The following is a 27,319-nucleotide window of genomic DNA, read 5'->3' as shown; positions in this document are numbered from 1 at the left end:
TTGTTCCCCATGGCAGAAATTCTTTTTCTTCCTATCTTTGCCTCCTGGCTGACCAGCTCTAAGCTGAAATCCTACCTTCTTTGAAAGAAGCCTTTCCCTAACCCCTGTATTGCTAGTGTCTTACTTTATTGATGATTTCCAACAAATCTTATTTAGATATAGTTGGTTAGATGGGGTCGCCCTCTTTAAACTATGAAAAACTCTATTATGCAGTCATTTCAGTCATGCCCAACTCTTCAGGACCCCATTCAGAGTTCTCTTGGCAAAGATACTAGTGGGGTTTGCCATTTCCTTCTCCAGTTCATTCTTTTAGATGAGGAAATTGAGGCAAGCCAGGTTAAATGACTTACCTAGTAGGATCACAAAGCTAACAAGGATCTGAAGCCATTTTCCAGACTCTAGGTCCAATGCTGTATCCACTGTACCTCCCAGCTGCCCTTCATTTTGGTGAAGACCTCCAACTGATGTGCTATTTCTATTTAGCTGTTTACATGAAGTTCCCTTCCTTAGACTGAGTTCCTTGACAATGAGGACTGTTTTCTTTTTTGTCCTTACAGCTTAACACAGTGCCATATCTGTGTGTGTGTATAGGAGGCACTTAATAAATGTCTTTTGACAACCATCTTTGCCCTCGTGGAACATGAAGAGATAATGTTTGTGTAGGTGCCCTGTCTTCTTTCATTTATGGAGGGAGTTTTCCAGAGGAACGGAGAGGGGGGAGTCAAAAGGGGAAGTCACTCAGTTTCCTCTGAATCCTATTTTCTCCCTCTGGAGTCACTATTTGCTTTAACATAGATTTCTAGAATCTCAGAAGCCATCTCTGTTTTAGTGTTAGTAGCATGTGATGCTGGAGAGTTAGGACCCTGCTGCTGGGGATTATTCATTCTGGTTCCATTTTCTTCTGAGTTGGGGGGAGCTCTTGGCTTTGGAATCATTATTCAATAGAGCTCTTATGAGTTGTGAAACCATGGGGCAGGGAGGTCTGGAACTGTGTTCTCCCAGGTCCTCCACCCACTCTCTTCTCCCCTTTGTTTCCATCCCTGGTTATTTCTGAAAGACCTTATTGAAAGACTACATTTATGCCCAAAGAGCAGAAGTTGTAAATGTCACTCTCCCCTCGGGCATGGGAGTCTTTTCCTGTGGCCACTCTCTTAACTTAGCTTGGCCTCTGGGAGGAAGGGGATCATATTACTGGAATGGGTGTTCAAAGAGCTTTCTATGGATCTTTTCTGGGCTGAACAGGTGTCTGATGCCAGAGGGGCTAATGAGAGGTGGGGAAGTTAAAACAAAGGAAGATAGGACTTCCAGGGGAATTCACGATTTTCTGAATTATGCTACAACCACCCTCTTATGGCCATCAAACAATAATGAACTTGAGTTTTTTTCCTCCTAGTTCCTTTAAATCTGGTCATGTGACTGAATGAATATGTCCCCCCAAAGATCTACTGGCAAGAATTAGAAAGATGATGGTAGAAGGAAGGCTAGAGTATTTACAAGGACAGTGAAGAATCCTTCTTCCTCCCTTCCTAGTTTCTCTGAGACAAAATATGCTCAGAATGATTACTCTTCTTGTTCTCTCTTCATTTCAAGGGGATAAATAACTCTTTAAATATATGGAGGAGAGCTCAAGTACTTGAAGAAGTGGTGATTGGAAATGGTTGTTAAGTTGTTAAGCTCATAATCAATTTAAGAAGAATTTTGAAGTTTATTTCATCAGCATGGGGAACTTCTGGCATGGGCATGCCATTTAACAAACGGATCTCAACCATCCATGACTTAGTGAATAATTCCTATGGCAGGGTTGGCCAACCTTTTCCCAGTTCAAGTGCCTAGAGGCAAATCCAAGCTGTCTGTGAGCCCCTCCCCCCATTACTGGAGAAGCTGAGGGACAAAGTACTTGCTTTGGGCATCTGGACTGAGGAGTGGGACAGGCAAAAAAATGTGACTGAACAGATCGGTGGGGCGTGCAAAAAATGTACTCCATGCTGGAAAGAGGGGGAATGGGCGCATGGGATCACCTACTTTGCATTTAAGCTTCATGGATCATATTTACATAGCTATGTATATAGTATTCTACTTCCCCACTAGAATTTAAGTTCCAAGAGAGGCAAAACACTTTCCTTTTTGCATCTTCAATCTTGTGCCTTAAATATAATGGATGCATGGCAGCAAGGTAGAGCAGTGGATAGGGTTGGACTTGGGAGTTTTAAAGACTGTGGTTCAAATCCTGCCTCAGACACTTTATTAGCTATGTAACACTAAGGGCAAGGCACTTAACTTTGTTTATCTCGATTTTCTCATCTATAAAATCACATGGAAATGGAAATAGCACACCATCCCTGACCCCCAGTATCTTTCTGCAGAAAACCCCAAATGGAGTCATAAAGAGATAGAACTGACAACTGAACAACAACAAAGCAGGTATAATATCACTGGAAGGGAGGAAGGAAAGACCTACTATATGCTAAGTATTTTATAAACATCCTATTTGATCCTCACAACAACCTATAAAAGGAGATGCTGTTATTGTCCTAATTTATAATTGAAGGAACTAAGGCTGAGGGATATTAAGTCACTGATCCAGTGTCCCACAGCTAGGAAGTATCACTAGTCAAATTTGAACTCATATCTAATCAACTCTAGAGGCACAGCACTCTATCCCCTGGGTCATCTAACAGAACAAATAACTTAACCTCTGAGTCTCAGTTTCCTCATCTGTAAAATGGAGATGAGAATGATAGCTGCTACTTCCCTGGATTGGATGAATGACTTACTCTCAGCCTTAGTTTTCTCATCTGTAAAATGGAAATGAGAATAGAAGCGCCTACTTTTGAGGATCAGGTGACATCAAATATAAAAGTACTTTGTAAGGCAGCTAAGTTGCTCAGTGGATAGTGTACCGGTTCTAGACACTGGAGGTCCTGAATTCAAATATGGCCTCAGATACTTCCTAGCGGTATGACCCTGGGCAAGTCACTTAACCCTATTGCCTAGTCCTTACATAAGTTCTTTGATGCTGGAACCTATATTTAGTATTGTTTCCAAGACATGAGGGAAGGGTTCAAAAAACTTTTTTTATAAAGTGCTTTGTAAACCATAAACTATATAAATGCCAGTATGTTTAGGGTCACTGTCATTATTATTGGTGATATTGTTGTTGTCAAAGGAATGAAAGGAACATAAAAGATTCAGTGACTTGCCCAGGGTCTCTCATAGCTTCTAAGCAATAGAAACAAGTTTTTAGCTCTTGTCTTCATGACTCCAAGGGCAACATCCTATCCATGACCCTATGTCTTCAGTCAATAAATGTCGTTATTTGATCAACCCAATCAACATTATTATTTGTAGACTTGTGTGCCAAATACCATGCTAATCCCAGGGGATACAAAGAAAAAGCAAAAAATAAACAAATAAATAAAAGTCCCTGCCTTCAAAGAGTTTACATTTTAATGGGGAAGAAACAGCCAAAGAAAGATCCTTCCAAGTAATTTTTACACTTGAGGACAAAGAAATAGATTGAGTAATTTGCCAAAGCAAATGGCAATTACAAATTTAGTCCTGGAAGGCAAATTAGAACACATCTAGTCCTACACCTTAATTTTACAGATGGAGAAACTAAGGCTCCGAGAGAGAATGTGTTACTTTCCCAAGAAACTATTTTTGTACGAATTTTATTCCTTATTATCTCTTTGAGGTACCAACCCAGCAGTGCTATGGCCAGATCAAAGGGTAGGCAGCCTTTTAAAGCCTTTTGGGCATAGTACAAATTGCCTTCTAGATTGAGGATAACCATCTTTTGATTGCTTGATAAAGGGAAAGGGAGGCCCTAAATAAACAAAATCCACTTTTGATCTATAAACTTCATTTTACTATGGAAAGTTTGCAGAATTCATTCATTCTGTTACACTTTCTTCCTTCGGCTGCTAGTGTTATAATTAGCAAAGTAATAGGAAGTGAAAGTATCCACTGGGTGTGAGTCTGGAGCCTACATCTGTGAATCAGAAAGTTGGCCCAGGACAAACCATTTCAAAATTCAAATGCGTTTTTCTGGATAACTGAGGCCTGCATGTCATCGGGACTTTCTTCCCAGACTGACGTTTTTAGGCAAAGCTAAGGAGACAGTTATAGATTTGATGATATTTCCTTTGCCCTTTTATTGGTTCATGGTCTTCTGCAACCTTGGGCACAGATGTCAGCATGAGGTTCCCCTTTTATCTGGAATCCAGATAAGCAACAGTCTTCTATAACCAGAATTCTTTTCCTGTTCTCTGCTTTCACGAGACACAAATGTCAAGGAAAGGTACTTGTATCTATGGTTTTTTCATATTTATTTTTTAAACCCTTACATCCTATTTTGAAATCAATACTGTGTATTTGTTTCAAGACAGAAGAATGGTAAAGGCTAGGCAATGAGGGTTAAGTAATTTGCCTAGAGTCACATAGGAAGTATTTGAGGTCAGATTTGGATTCAAGACTTCCTGTCTCTAATACCTGGTTCTCTGTCCACTGAGCTACCTAGCTATTCCTACTAATATATTTCATTTTTTTTAAACCCTTACCTTCTGTCTTGGAATCTATATTGTGTATTGATTCCAAGGCAGAAGAGTGGTAAGGGTTAGGCAATGGAGGTGAAGTAACTTGCCCAGGGTCACACAGCTGGGAAGTGTCTGAGGTCAGATTTGAGCCTAGGACCTCCCATCTCTAGGCTTGGCTTTCAATCCACTGAGCCACCCAGATGTTCCTGATTTATTTTTTTTAAAGCAACTTCCAAGGAATAGTAGCAGGTCAGTAAGGAATCCAGAGAAACCTGAGTTCAAATCTGCGCTGAGATAGCAACTAGCTGTATGACCATCAGCAAGTCACTTACCCTCTATTTTGCCTTGGTTTCCTCAACTCTGAAATTTGTTGTTATTCAGTTGTTTTTCAGTTGTGTCCAACTCTTCCTGTCCCCATTTAGGGTTTTCTTGGCAAAGATATTTGGGGTGGTTGGCCATTTCCTTCTCCAGCTCATTTTACAGATGAGGAAACTGAGGCAAATAGTTATGTGCCTTGCTCAAGGTCACACAGCTAGTAAATATCTGAGACTGGATTGAAATTCATGAAGATGAGCCTTTCTGATTCTAATCCCAGTTCTTTATCCACCATACCACTTGGCTGCTCCTGAATTTAAAAGTATGTATAACTAATCACACCCACCTCCCAGGGATGGTTTGAGGATCAAATGAGATAATATTTGTAAAGCTCTTAACTCAGTGCCTGATACACAGTGAGTGCTTAATAAATGCTTGGTTCCTGCCTTTCCTTTCTTCTTCCAACTTCAGTTTCCTCATCTTTCAAGTGGTTATGGTTATGTTGTGAGAAGTAAGGGAAATCACTATATGCAAAGCACTTGGGCAGACTTTAAAGTGCTATAAAGATGTTAGCTATTATTTCTGCTTCATGTGGTAGAGCAAAAATTGCTCTAATATGACCTAGCAAGAAGTGATATTCACTCATGCAGAGTTCCACCCTGCAACAGCCTGGAAAGCATTTTCTGAATTTTCAAAGAAAGATTGTTTTGTTCCCTGTCCACTTGGGTTGTATTTTAATTCTTCGAGTGTCCTTAAAACTTTTTTTTCACAATTACCTAGAATATTCAGTTCATTCAGGTGCCACCTGTGGCATTTAAAAGAGTGGGAGCCATAAACTGTAATAATTAAAATGGTTGTAGGACTTAAACTGTAGTGATTAAAATAGTGGAAGACTTAAATTGTTGTAGATATAAGAGTGGATGAGTAAATGTGTGACCGCAGAAAATATGTTTTCACTACAGTGTCTTGTTTTAAATCAAATATAAGGTGGTCGCCAGGGAAATATTCCCAATTATGAATATACCCAAGTCAACTGGGTTTTATAGAGAATTTAATTAATAATACAATGAGGAATTAAAGAAAGAAAGAGAGAAAAGAGGAAATAATGAGAAAGGGATAAGCCGGCCCTGGCCAGTTCTGGCCATTCTAGGACTAAGCCCTAAGAGAAAAGATCAGTCAGTCCTTAATCACTCACCACAAGATCTGTCCAAGCAAGGATTCTAGTGACACCAGGCCAGCTCCATCTCAGCTGCCTTAACCAGCTCAATACTGAATCTGAAATGTCCTGGAGAGAGACCCTTCAAGGCAGCCTTTCCCAGCTGACCATCTTTAGAGAGAGCTTTTTTTCACCTTTTAAAGGGCATTTTCTCCTTTGTCACCTCCCCTAAATTCTTACATCTACCAATCACAGTAGACGTTTTCCAAAGGACAGCCCATTCTGAATTCACACGTGAGTAGACTAATCCTTTTAGTAATCCACACCTGAGTAGGCTAGAATCTCTGAGTAAGTTTCTCACCTCTTTGTCCCATGTAAGTTTATAAGTTGCTTGACCTTTATAGGTACTTAGCTTAAGAACTTTTTCCCTTATTATAAGTATGGGTTTAAGTACTTTTCATTGTTCAGGAAAGAGTTTACAACTTTATCTTCCCCTAAAGTATGTTTAAGTATGTGTGGAATAAGGTCAGAGTTCTCACATTCCTGATCAAGTCCCTTCATTGTTTAAAATGGGGAATGGTCTTAACCAAATGTTCTAAGGTAGAGTCTGAGAATCTTTTAACATTCACAAGTCTGAGAAATTTCAAGATTCACACACCCCTTTTAGGAAGCCTTTCCTGATCCCCACAAGCAGAAAAAAAATATTCCCATCCAGCCTCACATGGGATTTTATGTTATAGTAATCTAATAATAAATACCCTTGGACATCCAAGTGGAACAGTGGATAGAGCACCAGGCTTGGAATCAGGAAGACTTATCTTTCAGAGTTCAAATCTGGCCTCAGATACTTACTAGTTGTGTGAATCTGGGCAAGTCACTTAATCCTGATTGCCTCAGTTTCCTCATCTACAAAATGAGCTGGAGAAGGAAATGACAAATTATTCCAGTATCTCTGCCAAGACTATCCACAAGTGGTACTTGGAGAATGGAACATGACTGAAATGGCCCAACAACAAAAAATAATAATAAATAAGGCACTTAAGGTATTTTGTGGATAAAATCTACCAGTGAGAGGCAATGGAAGCAGGAGGGGAAGGGGGAAAAGAGCTGGCTTTAGAGTCAGGAAGACCTGTTTTCAAGTTTTCCCTCTAATAATATGTAATTGCTGTATAGAACTATGTGCCCCCTCCTAGTACCCCCTTAAAACTCTGACTTCAGCTCTCTAGACCAAAGATCAAATAAGTTGGTAGAAGGAATTTTCTCACTGGTAATTTACCATTTCAATTAAATCACAAATCTGGTCTAAATATCAAGCCAGTCATCTATATCACTAACTTGATATTTGCCCCCTTTCACCTGGTATTGCCAGAACAATAGCCTCGATTCAGTTATTGTTGTTCAACCATTTTTAGACACGTCCAATTCTTTGTCATGCCTTTTGGGGTTTTCTTGGCTGGGGTACTGGAGTAATTTGCTTTAATAATCTCTAGCTTATTTTATAGATAAGAAAAGTCAAGCAAACAAGGTTAAGAGACTTACCCAAGGCCACATAGCTAGTAAGTGTCTGAGGCAGGACTCGAAATCAGAAAGACGAGTCTTCTTGACTCCAGACCCAACTCTCTCTCTCCATTGTGCCACCTAGCTGCCTCCTGTATTTAGCAGATAATGAACATGAAGAACCTACTCTGTGCAAATGGTTCATATCTCTACCATTCTGGGTCTACAGAAGTTCATTATACCTGTCCTTGATAGAAGTGAATAACTCTTCCCCACCTTGGTTTATCTCTTCCATAATTATGCTAACCATTTCTTAAGTTCCTTTTAGAGAAAGTTCATAGATTCAGAACTAGAGGGGACCTCAGTGATTGTCTAATCCAAACACTCTGTTTCCAGATGAGGAAACTGAGGACCAGAGAGCTTAAGTCAATTGTCCAAGTTCACCCAAGTAAGTGGTCCAAGTGGTATTTGAACTCAGGTCCTCTGACTTCAGATTCAACATCCTTTCCACTGTACCACAATGGCTACCTTGTATCTTCAGATTCATTCTGATGCATCATGCCATTTCCCTCTCTGCTGCAATTTTCCTGTAACATTCAATTCAATTGAAATGTGCCCAAATGGTTTTTTGTTGTTTTGGTTGTTGTTTTTTTACATCTCCATAATCGTTATGTCTACCGGTGTTCTCATTTTTGCTTTGTTTATGCTAATAAGCAGAAAATAGAATTTTTCAAGTAGATCGTGGTCTAGTGAGACTCCTGTTTCTATGCAAGTCAGTTGTTATTTTTTGACCCTGGCAATGATTCATGATTATGAAGAACTCACAAGCTCTTCTGTTGTCAGCATGAAATGTTCAATCCAAAATCCAGGTTGAAATGATCAGGGGTGTCCTTGGGGTAATACAGGCTTCCGTTTGGGGGTAGGCAAGACAGACTAAGTAGTAACATAGTTATTACAAGCAAAGAAGGTATCCTGGTTTTGAACAATCCTAAGGAAAAAAGGCAGAAATAATAGGGCCTTCACAGGGACTTCAATGTTTCTAATATATAATTTAAAAATATTTTACCTGGCTTTTGTTTTCTTCTTCCTTTACAGTTGTCAAAAGAAATAAAATCTTAGCCCACATTTCTTTCCTTTTTTTTAAAAGAAGTTATTGATTTTTTAACATACCTTTATTTTCAGATATCTCTCCCATATTCCCATTAAGCTGCTTGTTTATTTTTTTGATAAAAGATTTTTAAAAAGAAAGGACAAAAACAGTTCAGCAAAATCAGAAAGTCTGACAAGGTATTCAGTATGCCACATTCACAGTTCACCACCTCTGCAAAGAAGAGAAGGAGGTACATTTTTTTCAACTCTTTGACCTGATCAAATTTCTTGATCATTATAATTTCATAGTGTTACATTTCAATTTTTCCCACATACACGTACACATATTCCTTAACATTGTTAGAATAACCCTTCTCATAGAGGCTCAAATGAGATTGTTAAGGAGAGATTTTTAACAGGGCTCATATTCTTTCACCTTTCAGATCAGGGGAAAAGCAATCTGCATGTGACATCATCTGAAGATGCGGGATGTCTCCGAACCAAGGACCGCCTTGCTAATGGAAACAGTCGTCTCTCAGTTTCCAAGTCTTCCCGCAATATCCCAAGGAGACACACCGTAGGTGGGCCCCGTAGTTCCAAAGAGATACTGGGAATGCAAACATCTGAGATGGACAGGAAGAGAGAAGCTTTCCTGGAACATCTGAAACAGAAATATCCTCACCATGCTACAGCCATCATGGGTCACCAAGAAAGGCTGAGAGATCAGGTAGGAAACATGGTGGTGACTTCACCAGGGTGCTGAGGGAATCCTTTTATTTGGGGAAATGAATAATTTTATTTTTATCTTTGTATCTCAAGCCCTAGTACAGTTTCTTCATCATTCTTCATCTGGTATGGAATAAAGTAACTTTCATTTTGTTGGCAGCCATTTGGAAATCATTGGAGATGAAAGAGAGATTCAGATGAACTAGAGGAGAAGGGAAAGGACTAGGAAAAGCCTGGATTCCATGCTAGATGAGGATCTGGGAATCTTTAGGCCAAAGAATAGAAGATTTGGGTAAGGGGGCCAGAGAGCATGATAATTGTCTTCAAGTATTTAAAAGTTTGTTGCTTTGAAGAGTGATAAAATTTGTTTTGCTTCACCCTGGAGGGAAGCATCAGGAGCAGTTAGGGTGAAAGTTACAAATAAATTCAGGCCAAGTATAAGGGGAAAAAACCTTCCTAATTGCTATTCATGGACAGCATTGGAAAATAGAGTGTTTTCCCTTTCTGGAGGCCTTCAAGAAATGGTAAATGACCACCTGTTGGATAGTTTGATGCGAGAATTCATTTTTGGATACATGTTGGAATAATCAGTTGCTAAGATTCTTTATAACTCCAAACTCTTTTAAACGTGGACATATCTTCTGGAGGAGGCCATGGTCTTTTTGCTTGATACTCTATTCAAGGCTCTCTAGCAGAACCAAAAAAAAAAAAGACAAGGGTACAAAATGAATAAGGAGGCATGAAGAAGAATGGGCTTTGGACATCAACCTTATCCTTAAGAAGTAGTAGGAGGGAAGAGATAATTAATCAGAGGGGAAAAAAACCCAATATAATCAGTATTTAGTGAACTAATCACACCTCTCCAATCTTGTACTTTCTTTGACTAGCCAAATTTAAAGCATCAGTAATAGCATTGGGATTTTCATGGGTATGCCCTCAATTGTAGTTCACAGGGTATGTATCTTGCAGCAAAGGTTTGGGGAGGAGGTAGAGGTCTGGTTGATGGCTTGGGAGGTAGCCCTATCTCCCTCTCATTCTTTTAGGAATCTTACATGCTTTTTGCCACTGATAGCTTGCCCTTTTTTGGGGGGGACTTTCTTGTCTTGATCTTTACTGTTTTCAGCTGCCTGTTTTCCCCCACATTCTCCTGACAGCTACACTGATATCACCCAACTGTGGCTTAGGATGCTATTGTTTCTTGGCTAGATGCAATTACTTTATAGCAGATGGCAGCAGGTTTAGGGTCGAAAGGGATATGATACATTGATGGATCTCACAAACTAAGCAGAGAATCTTATCAGGCTGGACTACAAATATAGAGAATATAGGAAGAAGAAAGAGAGAGCACAGACTGGTGTGCATGGGGGTGGGGGGTAGGGTGGTGATGATTGGTATTGATTTTTTACCTTAACCAGAAAGAAAAATGCAGTGTTTTCAGTGTTTTCTGGATAAGAATTTTGCCAGTTAGGCATTTAAGTTAAATCTGTATAGACAGGTTTTAATTTTTTTTAATTTTAAAATAAGTCCTATGATTGTCTTTAGTTTTTGCAACATAGATATTTATGTCCTCCCTTGATCTCACCCCTGCACCTATAGCCAACCAACTTTTGATTATCTATGCTAATGAGAATTGATAGTAAATTTGGATAATTAAAATGCTACTTTATTCTGAAATGTAATTTTAGTCCTTAATTTTAGCTTCCTCTTCAATTGAACCTTTTATCTAAGTTGCTAACAATTAAAAAGCTGATTATGTTTCATAAACAACTTATTATTATTATCATCATCATCATCGTCCCACAATTAAAAATCAAAGAAAATATAAGACTGTGGAGCAAGTTTTTTAACGTTATCTATGTAATGGATCCCTTTGGCAATCCGGTGAACCTTATAAACCTTTTCTCATACTTAAAAGAAAATATATAAGATTACAAAATAAACCAATTATATTGAAATACGTCTGTAACTTTTTTTCCATCCAAGTTTATAGTGCCCCCTAAAATCTGCCCATGGACCCCCAAAGTTCTAACCCCTTGACAGGTTTGGAGAATATTCAGAGACTATAATCAGTTTTTCAATAATGGATATGGATGTATATCTTCATTAGAGATGGACATAGTAAATACAATGTCTAGTTTGGGGATCCATAAGAAAATGAGATCTCAAAAATCCAAGGAAAGGCTCACTAAGGAATTTATTTTGAGTTTAAGCCAAAGTAAGTAAAGGTTAAATTTTAGTAATAATGTTCAGCTCAAGGAAAAAATCTTGATGAATAAGAAGAATGGACCCTCCCTTCAGCCCTGGGGATTTGGTCTTTACAACAACATTTCTTGACATAAATTGACATCAAACACCAAACTAAATATACATAGGAAGAGATACAGATAAAGATGTATCTCTTTTTCTATACGCATAGTCATCCTTTCCACATTGTGGGTTTAGGAGTGTGGCGTCCCTGTGATCTAGAAAATCCACATAAAAGTTTTTGGCTTCATAGCAGAGAAATCTGATTTTTTTTCTTTTCTTCTTTTATGGCTGTTTACAGTACTTAATGTAAATTTTGGGCTAAGTATGCATTTCTGAGTTTCTAAACTTTTTCTATCATCTGCTGGCCTTCACACATCATCTGTAGCTTCCGCAGAATTTCCCAGAAATTCCCATTTAATTTGTTATGCTTACCCATGATATATAAAAATTGCAGTAAGTAAAATCACAATGCGGAAAGGATAACTCTGTGTGTATGTACATGTGTGTGTGTGTGTGTGTGTGTGTGTGTGTGTGTGTGTGTGAGTAACTAGAAGAAAAAATAGGATGGAGCCTCATTTGTTAGGAATGACTGAAATCAGGTATTGCCTGGAATCAGGAATGGAACAAATGACCTGTGAAGATCATCTAGCACCAAAATTCAGTCATGGCCTGAATATCCTTTCTGCAGTGGTCTAACGAGTTACCTATATAAGCACACAGGAGAAAAACCTGTTTTTGCTTCTTTGCTTAGAGGCAAAAGGTTTATTACCAGGCTTCTATCTGGCCATCACAGTGCTGAGCTAGGCAATGGAGGGGCATTGTGAGAGCATCGTAGCCAGAAGTATCTGCACCACACCCCAATCCACAGCCCAAACTGGCGCTTGAAAGATCTCAGGTCCTTCTGTGCAGGTTTCAGTGGCAGATCCCTCATATAGGAAGGCTCTGCCAATTGAAGTTTGTCTGAATATTTTCTATTCATTGATGAAGATAGAGGATATGAAAGAAGAACAGAGGGGAGGCAGAAGAGGGCTGAATTAGAGCCAACAATGTTGCAAAAGCTTAACGATCATTTCCAATGCTTATGAAGCAAACCATGTTATGGGGCACCATATCCTTGTTTGTCAGGGAGGGAGTGCAGCATGATGGGAGTGGGCAGAGGCAGATAGGCAATGAGCTAAAAGTTAGAGGGATGACAACCATAGCAAATTTTGCATTGATCTTGGAGTTTGTATACATGCACATTTGGTCCAAGGGAATCCAGTCAACTTTATAAATTCTAGAATTAGGGCAGGACCCTCCTGGCTTCTAAAATTCTCTGACCCTCTCTCACCTACACTCCTTTCAACCTTTCTATGCTTTCACATTCTGTGAGTCTAGCAGGAAAAAAGTAGGTGCTGGAGATGTGGAAGCACCATGTGGTGATTCCCCTAGATCACTTCCATGATTCCATGGCAACTGGATAATCATTTAATGTAATAGAGATCTGTTGTGCCAACACTGCCACTTGGTTTAAAGAAAGGAAGGGAATAAGTATTTAACTAAGCACTGTGCTGAGTATTTTTACAAGTATTATCTCAACTAATTCTCATAACAACCTGCTAGGTGGGAGCTATTATTTTGTTTATATTTTATAGTTGAGGAAACTGAGGCAAACTGGAGTTAAGTAATTTGCCAGGGTCACACAGCTAGTAAATGTCTAAGACTAGATTTTTATTTCCTCGACTCTAAGTCCAGACCTCTATAAGTGTCTGAGGCAGAATATGAACCTAGGTCCTCTGATTCTAGATTAGAGCCAATATTCTTTCCACTTCAAGATGCATATATAATATAGATATATAAATTATAGATATATACTATAGATATATAAATTCTCTCTATAGAAAGATTCTAGGACAGAAGGTAAGGATTTAAAAAAAGATAGATAGATAGATAGACAGACAGACAGAAATAAAGATAGATAGATATAGATATATATTTTTAAACCCTTACCTTCTGTCTTAGTATTGATAAGTATCAGTAAGGGTTAGGCAACTAGCATAAAGTGACTTTCTCAGGGTCACACAGCTAGGAAGTATCTGAGACGATATTTGTACCCAGGTTCTTGACTCAAGGCGTGATGCTCTATCCACTGTGCTACCAAGCTGCCCCATGGATATATTTTTTAAGTAGTGTAAAGCCTAGAGACAACCAGATGTCATAATGGATAGAGGTTTGGACTTGAGATGTAGGAAGATCTACATCTGAATCCTCCCTTGGAGACTTACTAGTTATGAAACCCTGGGCTTTTAACTTCTCCCCACCTCAATTTCCTCATAGCCCAACACTCTTATTTCACTCATGAGAAAACTAAGGTCTTAAGATGTGAAGTGATTTACCCAAAGTAGCACAAATAGTAACTGTGGTAGAATTTGAAACTAAATCTTTCTGTCTCCAGACCAGGGTTTTGTTTTCTTTTTTTCCCATTGTGCTTCTCAGCTGCTCCCTGTAACATCTTCTTCAGTAGACAGAAATCCTAAGTGGAGAAAAAATAATCTGAGATCAATCAGCAAATTAATTACCAAAATCCATTTGTTACCCAGATAGAGGAGGGAGTCAGGAAATGATCGTTAGTCTACTGGGGCTCGGGGTTTTTCATTTTTAATTCTTCAGTTTGGCCTAGACAAGGTGACAGAAGAGAAAAGGAGAATGTGGACTTTGAAGCTGTACTTCCTTGGGAGGTGATGCCTGTGTTGTATTTTTTTTCTTTTTGTCATCATTGAGGTAAATGTTGGTGTTTGTAGGGGGTCTCAGTTATTTCCCAGTTTACAGGGTTCTAAATCCTAGAGTGTTCAGGAGCTGAGTGAGGGAGCTACAGGTCCTTCCTGTTGGAGCATCCTCCTGGTGGGAATCCTTATCCTATAGACCCGGTGCCCTGCAGCTAGCCAAAGGCTCCCCAGACTGCTCTTCCTCCCTACCTTCTTCCCCTCTTCCTCATAGGATTAGTTTGCATCACAATCTAGCCAATTGGACTAGACCAAATTCCTAGGAGAGAAATCTCAAACAATCCACCAGCTATCTGGATTCCATGGTGTATAGCTGTGGAGTTGTGAGTTTATCCTCCACACTGCTACCTCACCAGCCTAGACTCTGGTGGGGAGGAGGAGGGAGAGACAAACCTGTTTGAGTTGAAGACCTGGAGCAGTTTGGGTTATCTTTGCCCCCAGGAATACTGTTCCTAAGACCCAGATGCCAGCCCTTTGGGCAAAAGAAAATAAAAGCAGTTTCTGATTTTTCTTTTTTTTTTAAGAGGGGCTCCCTAAGAACCTTTTTTGCTAATTTTTACAATTTGTTTGCCAGATTTAATTGTTCTTTCTTGTGTCTGATTTTTAATCACTTTGAAATGTTGGTAATTGAGAGTGCCAGAGTGTGTTTTTAGTAAAAGGATTGTTTGAAGCCTCAAATCACTGAGTCATACCTTTTGCCCTATGCAGAAGAGTGATCTGGACAGTTCCAAACCTTAGAGAGCCTTGTAGCTTCCTAGATCCTCTCTCCCTCCCCATACCATACACACAAGGCTATTTGCTGAGTGGCCCCCACCCCCACCCCACCCCCAAATGAAAGAGAGCTATGACTCTTAGAACTGGGGGTACTAAGAAGGGTGCAGTTGGGAAAGAGCCAGAATCGGACAGCTTAAAAAGATCTCGCCATCTGGCATCTCTTAGGAAATACTCCCACATTAGGGAAATCCATATTCACATTCCCTGGGTGCTCTGCTTACTGCTTAGAAAAAACCAGAAAGTGCCTAAGGCTCTAAACTCTAAATTCTAACTCTGGGAAACTCTTGTCTGGAAATCTGTATCTGACTACTTGTGACCTGGTTTGTCTAGAATCATTATCTTTGGAAGTTATCACAAAGCTGAGAGGTATTTGTCTTTCTTTTCTCCATCCGGCTCCTAAAATACAGCAATCATTGCAGCATAATCTATGTGTGTGTATTAATAACTATCATCATTATTGACTGGCTGGCTTCAAACACCTTTCACAGTTTTAAAGACAGACTCAACTCCTGTCCTTAAGAAACTTCAGAATCAACCAGCTTCCTAAGGGGTGCCTAATGGAGGCTGGATAATAGTCTAGTTTGGAATGAATGAATGAATGAATGAAAAAATTATTTATTAAGAATGTCAAGCATTCTGCCACATGCTGGGAAATCAACTCAAGAAGAGAGACAATCTACCCCCAAGGAGCTCATATCTTAGTTGAAAGAGAAGGCAGGTTGGATGGAAAAAAATCTAGTGATTTTTTTAAAACCCTCACCTTCTCTCTTATAATCAATATTGTGTATTGGTTCCAAGGCAGAAGAGTAGAAAGGGCTAGACAATGGGAGTTAAGTGACTTGTCCAGGGTCACACAGCTGGGAAGTGTCTGTGGTCAGATTTGAACCTAGGACCTCCCATCTCTAGGCCTGGCACTCAATCCACTGAGCTACCCAGCTAGCTGCCTTCCCCCCACACACACATACCCCATGACTTTTAAGGCAGCTAGATGGTACAGTGGATAGAGCACTGGATGTGGAATCAGGAAGACTCATCTTCCTGAGTTCAAATCTGGCCTCCTTAGCTATGATCCTAGGCAAGTCACTTAACCCTTTTCCCTCTCAGTTCCTCATCTATAAAATGAGCTGGAAAAGAATATGGCAAACCTCTCCCAGTCTTTGCCAAAAAATATCTGAAAAGGAGGCATGAAGAGACAGACACTAGTGAACAACAGCGAAATGACCCTATGGATGCAGTTGGAGGTGGATTCAGTCTCCTGCTCCTGACAGAGTGCTTAGCTCACATTGGGTACTTTCGATAAATGGTCCAGAGGTATTTAGGGTGCTTTAGTGAGTCAGATAGTAATGCATGGGGGTGTGTTGGGTCTAGTAGCAAGGCTACTATTGGATAAAATACAGAAGAATTTAATTTATACACAATTTTATTTTATAAATGTATTATTATATAATATATAAGGCTATATATTTTACATATATTAAATAATACAGAATTAAATTTTAATTTATACAGAACTTCTTTTAATTTAAGTCAACAAATACCTGCAAATATGTGACATGAAATCTTTGATGAAAGCATCATCAGGTTTCAAAGTGCAATTCCTCCCCTCATAGTTTGGTTTTACTTCTTAGAAATGGTCCTATAAAGCAGTATGTGGAATGCACAGAAGACAGAGAAAGTGTGAAAAAGGAGGAAAGGAAATTAGGTGAGAAGGAAGAGGCCCCATGTGTGTAGCTCCTTCCTTAGAGAATGCAACTGCTCCCCTCCTCACCTTTGCTGAGAAAGAAAAAAAGGTTTGCTGGGTATTTATGGGGAAGAGGGGGGAAGGACTTTCTTTTTTCTTGCCAAGTAGCTAAAAAGAACTGATCTTGTTCTTTTCTTGGTAGGATTGCTAGGAAAGAAACTTTTATTTTATTTTATTTTTGCTACTATCAAGAAGATGACATGATGCTACATTGGAAATGATGCTAAGTTTGGAACCAGAAAACCCTGGAAAGGCTCTATCTCTTACTCCATGGGTGACTTTGAGGAAGTCTTTTCTCTCCTTTGACCTTGTTTTCTCATCTGTAAGGTAGGGGGAGATGGTTTAGAATTTATGCCCTCCAAAGTCCCTTTCAACTCCAACTCAATGAGCCTGTGATGAGTAATGGACAACTCTTAATGGGTGTGTAACCATGTGGAGTGTGTTGCAGAGAGACCAGTTGGGGCAGCATGGAGATGGCAGCACATGAGCTAGCAAGGAGTAATAAATACCCCAGGCTAGCCAGGCTAGGACCCGCATGGAGATATGCCTGGGAGCCATGCATTGCAGGACAGGTGCAAACAGGGACTCAGCCATCTCATTGCAGAATACACACCAGCTACAAAGGGAGATTAAGCCCTGGCCTTCCCGCACCAGAGCCATGAATTTTGGAGGCACTTGTCTTCCAAACTCCTTTGGGGACAAAATAGAGAGGAAAAATAGACAGATTCTGCATTGAATCAGAAAGGTAGTTGCTACTATTTGCTGTGGCTTCATTATTCTTTTGGCAACTAAGCAGTGCAAAGTATAAAGCTTTAATCAGGAAGACATAAATTTAAATCTGGCATCAGATACTTACTAGTTCTTTGACCCGGAGTGAAGATTAACCCCAAACGAGATAACCCTGAAACTCAGTCTGAATGTCTAATAATCCTGTTGACCTCAGTTTCCTCATCTGTCCAATGAGAGGGAAAAGGAAATGGCAAACCACCTCAGTGTCTTTGACAAGGAAAACCCAAATGGAATCATAAAGAGTCAGACATGACTGAATAACAACTCGTAAAACTACTCTGTAAACATGAAAAATTCCATAAATGAAGCATTATTTCTAAGAGAAAAAACAGCTGAACTCCCTTTTGTTTTTGGCGTATATCTCTTGTGACCAAAACCTGAAATATGAGTACAGTTGATAGTGATCAGTCATTCCCACCGTGTGTACACACTTGTGCTTGTTTGGTGACTACCTATCTTCTGTGTTGTGTGGCAGCTCTTGCTTTTCTCCTTTTTAGTTTCTAGATATTTCTTTTTTATTTTTCACATATAACATGCTATATAACACATCAATAATATGATGCATACAATTTGTTATAAACATGTAATAATTATAATAAATATCCTTACACAGAAATTTGGACAGGTCAACAAAGGAGTAGTAGTAGTACCCATCTCTTTCCATTGTCATTTCTTCCAAATGCTAAATTGAGAGGGACATTCAGAGTCGATAAAATGCTGACAGAAACAATCCATGTTTGTTTTGGAAGGTGAAAGAAACTTGCTTGTTTGAAGTGTCACCAAATTTGGAAGATCTGTTCTCCAGTCATCACCCACAGGTCATGGGCTCTGCTTAACTACACAGATTGGAAGAGCTTTACTTTCATGCTCTGTCCTCCTGTCAGCACAGGAGCAGATGCTGGAGGAGCCTCTCATCTGTAGAGACAGGCTTTCGACTCTTTACTCTGGAAACATGGACAAAATTTAGCTTGATCTTGTTCTGCTTCCAACTTGCGCATTAAATAACTGTCTAAGTTCACAGAAAAATAGGAGCAGCATTTAGGGTTCAGGCAATCTCCAACAAGGGGTCATAATAACTTTGAAAATCTCATCAAGACAATGGGAAAGCTAATGTTTTGTTTGATTGGTTCCAATTTGGTTTTGGATTCAAAAGAGAGAAATAAAAAGTTCTCAACCAGGGAACTTGCCTTCTGTGATTTATTGATATCCAAATTAAAGATACAGAGAGAAAATATGCACTTTTGCCAAAGTGACCGCTCATGGGTCCTAGTTCTTCCTGTTTTAGGAATCCATCCTCTGCACATATCCAACAAGGAAGGGCCTGGCCAGCTTTTCTGGAAAAGCAGACCAACCCCAAGTGGTCCATTTCCTCCTGTGGGGTTATAAAGAAGTAAACAAGCTGTTTGAGTGAATTTTAAAAATACCAACATATTATATTGTATTGTTTTTTGTACCAATCAAGGGTAAGAAAAAATTCATTTAATTATGAATCCGATGTAAACTGGGTAATAATGTATGACTTTGTTGGTTAGCTGTTTCAGTCATGTCTGACTCTGCGTAAGCCCATTTTGGATGTTCTTGGCAAAGACCCTGAAGTAGTTTACCATTTCTTTCTCCAGGTTAGTAAAGAAAAAAAAGTATCACTTTCTGTATTATATAGATATTATATCAATACTATCTTAGAATCAATACTAAGAATTGATTCCAAAGCAGAAGAGCTGTTAGGGTTAGGCAAAGGCAATTGAGGTTAAGTGAGTTGCCCATGGTCACACAGCTAGTAAGTATCTGAGGCCATATTTGAACCAAGGATGTCCTGTCTCTAGGCCTGAATTTCTATCCCTCAAGTCACCAAACTGTCCCCTCTAGCTCATTTTTACAGATGAGGAAACCGAGGCAAACAGGGTTATGTGATTTGTGCAGTCACACAGCTAGTGAATGTCTAAGGCCAGATTTGAACTCAGGAAGATGAATCTTCCTGACCCTAAGCCAAATGCTCTATTCATTTTGCCACCTAGCTGCCCCAATATGTTGCTATGGTATTATAATTATTTTGGTGCCTAGTAGTTATGCCTAGGGATCCATTAGTCATTCTGACTGGTTCTGTGCCTTCCCCACCTAGAGAAAAGGATCCAAAACAGTGAAAAGAGTTGAACAGGCACAAGGTGCAAGATATGGGTCAAGAACAGTGGAACTGAGGTAGGATAAAAGAATTCTGACCTTAAACTTGGCAACTTGAATTAGCAAATCTTTACCAGTCATCAGAGCTTGGGTCAGGGGCAGACTGGGAGGCAGTTTCAAGGCTAAGGCAAAATCGAGGAACAGAGTCTCAAATCTAGGCAAATGGGCTGATCCTAAGCAAAACTGTGAAGCTGGTGAAGTTAGTCTTTGAAATTCTCCTCTCCTATTCTGTGCCAGCTCCCACTTCTTTTGTTTATTGTTGATGTGGAGAACTTTGATTTAAATTGCTGTGGGGAATTTCTAAGTGTGGAAACTCCTTCTAGAAATGTAGATTGGCAACTTCGTAATTCCTGTTCAGAGAGAGGAGCCTACATGCCACCTTTCCAAATTTAAGTGGCTCACCCTTAGTATTTCAGCTAGCATGGGTCATGGGCAGGATTTGAATCCTACAAGGTTGGTCCTTTCTCCACTCAATTTATGTTTTATTGCCTCTCCCCTAAATCTAAACCATGAGAGCTAGCCAGGAGTCATTTCTCCTAAAAATCCTAATCTCAACTCAACTGGAGGTGGGTTTATTGCTTCCATTAGCAAATGATTCCCCCACCTCTTTCCCCCCTTAACCTACCTGGAGAGATGTTTTAGAGATAGTACAAAAGTCCATATCTATAGCCAAAGAAGGCAGCAGAGCATAATAGAAAGAATATTCACTGGCTTCTAAGTCTGAGGTTCAAATTCTGTGTTGATGTTACCTGTGCAACCATAGCCAAAGCAGTTGACCAACCTGGTCTCTATAAAACAATGGTGTTGGACTAGAAGCTCTCTGAGTTCCCTCCCAGCTCTAGCTCCCTGGTTTGGTGATCAAAGAAGATTATTGTCTAATGGACTACACCAGATGGCTTCTTATGCTTTCTAGGTGGGTCTGTGCATAGAGAGCTGGATGAGGAGTCAAGAAGACCTGATTTTGAATCATGCTTCACACATTTACTGACTTGTGACTCTGAGCAGGTCACTTAACTTTCCATGCCTTGATGTTCTCATCTGTAAAATGGCAATAAGAAAGCACTCATGTATCTCCTAGAATTGTGAGAATCAAATAAGAAAATATTTGTGAAATGCTTTGTAGACATTAAAGTGCTATACACCTTCTAACCACTGTATTTTTAAAAAATAAACCCCTTACTTTTTGTCTTAGAACTGATGCTAAGTATTATTTCCAAGGTAGAAGAGCATTAACATGTAGGCAACTGGACTTAAGTGACTTGCTCAGGGTCACACAGCTGTAAGGTGTCTGAGGCCACATTTGAATCCACCACATCCTGTCTCCAGGTCTGGGTCTCTAGCCACTGAACTACCTAATTGCCCCTCTGTTTTCTATTTCTGAAAATACATTTTTATGGATATCTTTTGTTTTCCTGTTGCTTCACTTTCTTCCTTTTTCACTTTCTCTCCTCTCTAATTGAATCATTCCAAATAACAAAGTATATATTTATTTATTTTTTAAAAAAGGCAAATAAGGAAGCAAGCACAAAGTTGACATTGCCCACAAATATAGAAATGACCTTTTATAAGATGCCTTGCTATGACACAGGTTTAGTTGCCTTGGCTAATTATGGATGGTGGATCTTTCTTGCCATATAAACCCTGTGGACCATGAGAAGGCAGCTTAGGAGTGAGGAAAATGGCATGGGAAGAATACCTTGCTCAACCCACTAATTTGATTATCTTTGGAGTCTCCCATGTTAATACTCTCATCAGCTCTTAGATATTAAGAGGATGAGAGGGAAGCAGTGACCATGAGAACCTTTAGTGGGAGGGGGAAAGGTCATTGTAGCTCTCTTTAAGATCCTTAAGAGATTTTTAGGCATTGGAGTTGCCTGTGGTCCATTGGCTTTGCATTTTAATGGAAGTCAAGAAGGATTCATTAGCTGCATATGTACCAATGTACCAAGCGACTTTGTTTATTTATTTGGCTTCTACCTACTGGGAGCTCTCAGATTTGCTATACCGGCTAGCCTGGAGAAGGAAATCCATCAGAGGAGATGAGCCTATCTCCCAGAATTACACATATGATCAGGTGCTACAACTCTGCTGCTCTTTAGAATGCCATTTTCAATGAATAGATATTCTAAGGTGAGAACAATTACCTGTGATCAGTAAACCTTATTACCCAGATAGAGAGGGGAAGGACTTATCAGCCTGCCCCTTGGGATATGACCTACCCACTTGGAATCTCCCTCCAGATTAAAGTGTATCTTATTGTTTGCGGTTGTTATCAATCTGCAAACATAAATACACAAGGATAAGGAAGTAAAGAAAGGGAGCGAGGAAATGGAGCATTTATCAAGTACCTACTATATGCCAAGGCTTTACAAATATCTCATTGAATCTTCATAACAGCCTTGGGAGATAGGTACCATTAATGATGAGGAAACTGAGATAGGGAGCTGAAAGGTACATTAGACATTACACAGCCTAGTGCTGTCATTTTACAGATTTGGAAATTGAGGCACAGTTGAAGTTTGTCTGACCAAGTCACATATGAATCACAATAACTGAGTTCCAAAGACTAAGTACTCTTCAAGCAATCAAGTTCTCTGGACTCAAAGGAGAGTCTAAAGGCAGATTATAAATAATGGAAGAGGTGAGCTGAAAGTTCTTTGTCAAAAACAAGCTTAGAAAATATGGTAGAGGAAATAGAAGTCCTAAAAGTTAGGACTCAGCTGAGAGTATGATTGTTATTGCTATTCACATACTGGTAGAAAGGGACTAATGCAAGAGCTATTTTCTCCAGGAGAAAACATAAGTTATTTCATTCAGTGACTAAGAAGCAGGTTTATAGATCATAGCCTTGTCAGGATGTTAAACTTCAGAAAGAAAACAGAACAACCCCCAACCCCAAAATCGCAACAAAATCACGAGCCAACCTGGTAGCAATCGAGAAACGTTGTCAAGATTATGAACAATAAATACAAAATGCCAGTATTTGGAAGAAGCCATGAGTGGACAGCTTACAATGAAAATGGTGATTGGCTTCTAAGAGAGGAGCATGCTAGCATCCAAAAGTGGGGACAGCTAGGTTGCACAGTGGATAGAGCACCAGGCTTTGAGTCAGAGAGGCCCTGGGTTCAAATGTGTGTGACCCTCAGCAAGTTATTTAACCCCACCTGCCTAGCTCTTGCCTCTTTTCGGTCTTAAAAATGATACTGAGACAGAAGGTAAGGGTTTGTTGGTTTGTTGGTTTTACTTATTTAAAGAAAGAAAAGAGAACTGCTTCTCATCCATTGAAACCTGAAGATACATTGCAACAGAAAGAAGGCATATAGTATCAGCCAAAACTTGCAGGAGCATAACTAATTAATAGAATTAAAATCTAATCCAGCTAAATGATGCTTTTAAAAGCAGAGGGAATAAGAAACAGCAGGAAAAAAGTGCAAGAACAAAGGAAGAAGATCTAAAATTCAGATGCAATCTTGGAATGGATTGAAAAACTACATTCATGTTTCCATCTCTCTTTCACAAAAGATGAAAGTTGTTTTGAAAATTGGGAACCAATAAAGATTATGCATTTCAAAAGGGGTTATTTGTTAAGTCTGCTATTGAACAAATATTTATTGAAGGCTTATTACAGGCCAGAAAGTAAGATAGGTGCTAGAGATGAAGAGATAAAGACAAAAAACTTTCCTTTCTTCTAAGAATCTGAATTCTCAACAGTAATAAAGTAGGGTTACAGTTGAAAAAAGTTCATGGAAAACTCATTCTTTCCAAGTTGATAAAATCATAGAATGTTCAAATTGGAAAGAATCTTTCAATCTCTATTTTTGACCTAAGGAAAAGCTCCAATAAGAGAGATTTATTCAAATGAAAGTTTCTTTAAAACTTGTATGTATTTGATCACTCTACTGCAAATATGAATAACATGGAAATAGGTTTTGAACAATGATACATGTATAACCCAGTGGAACTGCTTGTCAACTCCAGAAGGTGGAATGGAAAACAGGGGCTGGAGGTGGAGGGGTGGAGATCAAGAATCATGTAACCATGATAAAATATTCTGAATAAAAAAAGAAGAAAAACTTTTATATATTTTCTTTCCCCAAGTAAATTGTAAATTCCTTGAGGGCTGGATTGTTTTTTGTTGTTTTTGGATCCTTAACTGCTTAGCCCAGTGCTTGGCACATAGTAGGTGTTAATTTTATTGACTAAGAACAGGGACTGTGCCACTTTGTATGTTTTATATGTAGAGAAAGTCAAATGGCTCAGTAGATAGAATGTTGGACTTGAAGCAAAGAAGACCTGGTTTCAAATCCCCATTTTATAGATGAAGAAACAGAGTGCCTTGCCAATGAACACATAGCTAATAAGTATCAGAGGCAAGATTTGAATTTGGGTTTTCTCCACAGCAGGCCCTCTATCTATCTATCCTACCTAACTGTCCAATCTAATTTAAGGACCTATATCAGAGAAGAAGTCTAGAAAAGTTTGTAGGTAAATTGTTATTTAACAGAAAATATGAAGAACATCTATGGAATATAGCAGGACAGAGATAAAGTAGTTGAAAGAAAGATTTATGGGTTGGTAGACATGGAATTTGGCCTTGAATGATGGGTGGGATTTAGAGAAAAAGAAAGACCATTTAGGATAAAGAGAAGGAATGGAGGCTAGAATACGTTGTCCTAGAAAGGGTGGATTTCATAATATCTGGGAGAATTGGGAAGCATGGTTAAATAGGCAGAATGAGATCAGTTTGTAGAGGGCTTTGAAAAGCAGGTAGAAGCTTCCCAGAGATGGGTAAGAGAAAGCTGTTCCAAGGGTGGACCATTTTCCTTAAAGAATTGGCCTAGGTTTGAATTCAACCCAATAGGCAATTCAAAATGAAGCGTAGTGGGAAGAAACCCAAGGAGAGGTGATTTATAATACAAGACTTCTGATGCATGTTTAACAAGCAGAGGCTGGGGAGAGAGAGAACCGTGAACTTCTGTGTGAGCTCTTGTCTTAATTAATGTTGTAAACGAGCAAGAGAAGACAATGTGAGAACTGCTATATTGGGAAGAGCTGTACAAAAAGCAAAATAAGATTCCATTGGAAAAAATTGCTATAGGAGTAGGTGGGAAAGTATAAGGGGGTGGGAATCATCTGATGCACAGAAGGGCTCCAGAGGGAAGCACCTGAAAAGCAATAAATCTAGAAAATCCGAAGGTAATTGCTACCAAATTAGATGAAAGTTTGGAGCATTGGAAAGCTCACATGAATGCTTTTTGGCTGATACTGAACAGGGTGAAGAACAGGATTCTCAGAATGCTCTTTCCCAGCCCATCATGTTAGATTTGTTTTTAATGGAAAGAGTTCTGACTTTGGAATCTTGGGTTCAAATCCTACCTCAGATGCAAATCCTACCTACTCTGACTTTGGACAGTGTAAATGGGGGTGGGGTGGGGTTTAATGTAAAAGAAGGATTAGATTGATTTATAAAAAATCCTTACTGTCTGTCTTAGAATTGCTACTCTATTTATGTGTGTGTATACATACACTTAGTATCAATTCTTTTTAAAATTTTTTTCCATGGTTACATGATTCATATTCTTTCCCTTCCCCTCTTCCCACCCCCTCAATTCAACTAGGTTTTACATGTATCATTGATCAATATTATTAATATTTGCAATAGAGTGAGTGATCATTTAGAGTCTACAGCCTGAATCATATCCCCATCGAACCATGTGATCAAGCAATTGTTTTTCTTCTGTGTTTCTATTTCCACAGTTCTTCCTCTGGATATGGATAGCATTCTTTCTCATAAGTCCCTCAGAATTGTCCTGGCTCATTGCATTGCCATTAATGGAGAAGTCCATTACAATCAATTGTGCCACAGTGTATCTGTTTCTGTGTGTGATGTTCCCCTGGTTCTGCTCCTCTCACTCTGCATCAGTTCCTGGAGGTCATTCTAGTTCACATGGAATTCCTCCACTTTATTATTCCTTTGAGCACAACAGTATTCCATCACCAACAGATACCACAATTTGTTCAGCCATTCTCCAATTGAAGGGCAGCCCCTCATTTTCCATTTTTTTCCTACCACAAAGAGCGTGGCTACAAATATTCTTGTACAAGCTTTTTCCTTATGATCTCTGGTGTAGAAACCCAGCAGTGGTTTGGCTTGATCAAAGGGCAGGCAGTCATTTAAAGCCCTTTGGGCATAATTCCAAATTGTCTTCCAGAATGGCTGAATCCATTCACAAGGCCACCAGCAATGCATTAGTGTCCCAATTTTGCCACATCCCTTCCAACTTTTATTACTTTCCTTTGCTGTCATACTGGCCATTCTGCTGTTAGGTGTGAGGTGGTATCTCAGAGTTGTTTTGCTTTGCATTTCTCTAATTATGAGAGATTTTAGAACACTTTTTTCATGTTCTTATAATTTTGATTTCTTTATCTCAGAACTGCCTGCTCAAGTCCCTTGCCCATTTATCAATTGGAAAATGGTTGATTTTTTTGTATAATTGATTTAGCTCTTCATAAATTTAAAAAATTAGATCTTTGTCAGAAATTTTTGTTATAAAGGTTTTTCCCCCCAATTTGTTACTTCTCTTCTACTTTTGATTGCATTGGCTTTGTTTGAACAAAACCTTTTTAATTTAATGTAATCAAAATTATTCATTTTATATTTTGTAATATTCTCAGTTTCTTGCTTGGTCTTAAATTCTTTCCTTTCCCCTAGATCTGACAGGTATACTATTCTATATTCACCTAATTTACTTATAGTTTCCTCCTTTATATTTAAGTCATTTGCCCATTCTGAATTTATCTTGGAATAGGGTATGAGATGTTGATCTAGACCTAATCTCTCCCATACTATTTTCCAATTTTCCCAGCAGTTTTTGTCAAACAATGGGTTCTTGTCCCAAAAGCTGGAGGTTTTTAATTTATCGTATACTATCTTGCTGAATACGTTTACACCAAGTTGGTATCAATTCTAAATTAGAAGAGTGACAAGGGTTAGGCAATTGGGCTTAAGTGTCTTGCCCAGGGACATACAACTAGGAAGAGTCTGAGGTCAGAAGGAAATCCAGCATTTCCCATCTCCAGGTTTGGTTCTCTATCCACTGAACCACCTACCTGCCCCTTTCTCTACTACATTATACATCTATTCTATGTAGTCAGGCTGACTTACTCTTTTCCTTAACCCTATCTCATCCCATGTGCCATGTTTCTTCCAGCCTCCATTTCTTTTCTTCACCCAGATTAGCTTCCTTTTTTTCCCCCTACTTATCCTTCAAAGTCCCAGCTCAAGTTTTATCTGCTCTTGAATCCTTCTGTCAGCCAATGTATTCCACACTGATCTCTCCCTTCTCTGAACTCCTTTTGGATTTTCTGCTTTAACAGACCCTCTAATTTTGTTAATGGCTGTGGTTTTGTGTCCCCATCCTGATTATTGGCTACTTGAAGGGAAAGACTATTTTTGTGCCTCTTATAACAGTGCACAGAAGAGGTGATCAGTCCATACTTGCCAATTGAT

At 39.1% G+C, this 27,319-nt stretch overlaps 1 protein-coding gene across 19 annotated transcripts in view; it reads left to right on the top strand.

Moving 5' to 3' along the window:
* The window catches only part of KIAA1217 (KIAA1217 ortholog), a 1,016,332-nt gene that overhangs the window by 623,888 nt on the left and 365,125 nt on the right, over positions 1–27,319 (top strand). For all 19 annotated transcript variants that reach the window (XM_056800101.1, XM_056800103.1, XM_056800095.1 and 16 more), the window contains one exon: positions 9,036–9,319. In XM_056800101.1, coding sequence (XP_056656079.1) covers positions 9,206–9,319 — 114 coding nt within the window. In that variant the 5' untranslated portion in view covers positions 9,036–9,205. The remainder of the gene's footprint in view (positions 1–9,035; positions 9,320–27,319) is intronic.

Source organism: Monodelphis domestica, chromosome 5 (assembly GCF_027887165.1).
Source record: "Monodelphis domestica isolate mMonDom1 chromosome 5, mMonDom1.pri, whole genome shotgun sequence".
Classification (NCBI taxonomy): domain Eukaryota; kingdom Metazoa; phylum Chordata; class Mammalia; order Didelphimorphia; family Didelphidae; genus Monodelphis; species Monodelphis domestica.
The sequence above is the reverse complement of the archived record's forward strand: the minus strand, read 5'-3'. Positions and strand labels throughout refer to the sequence as shown.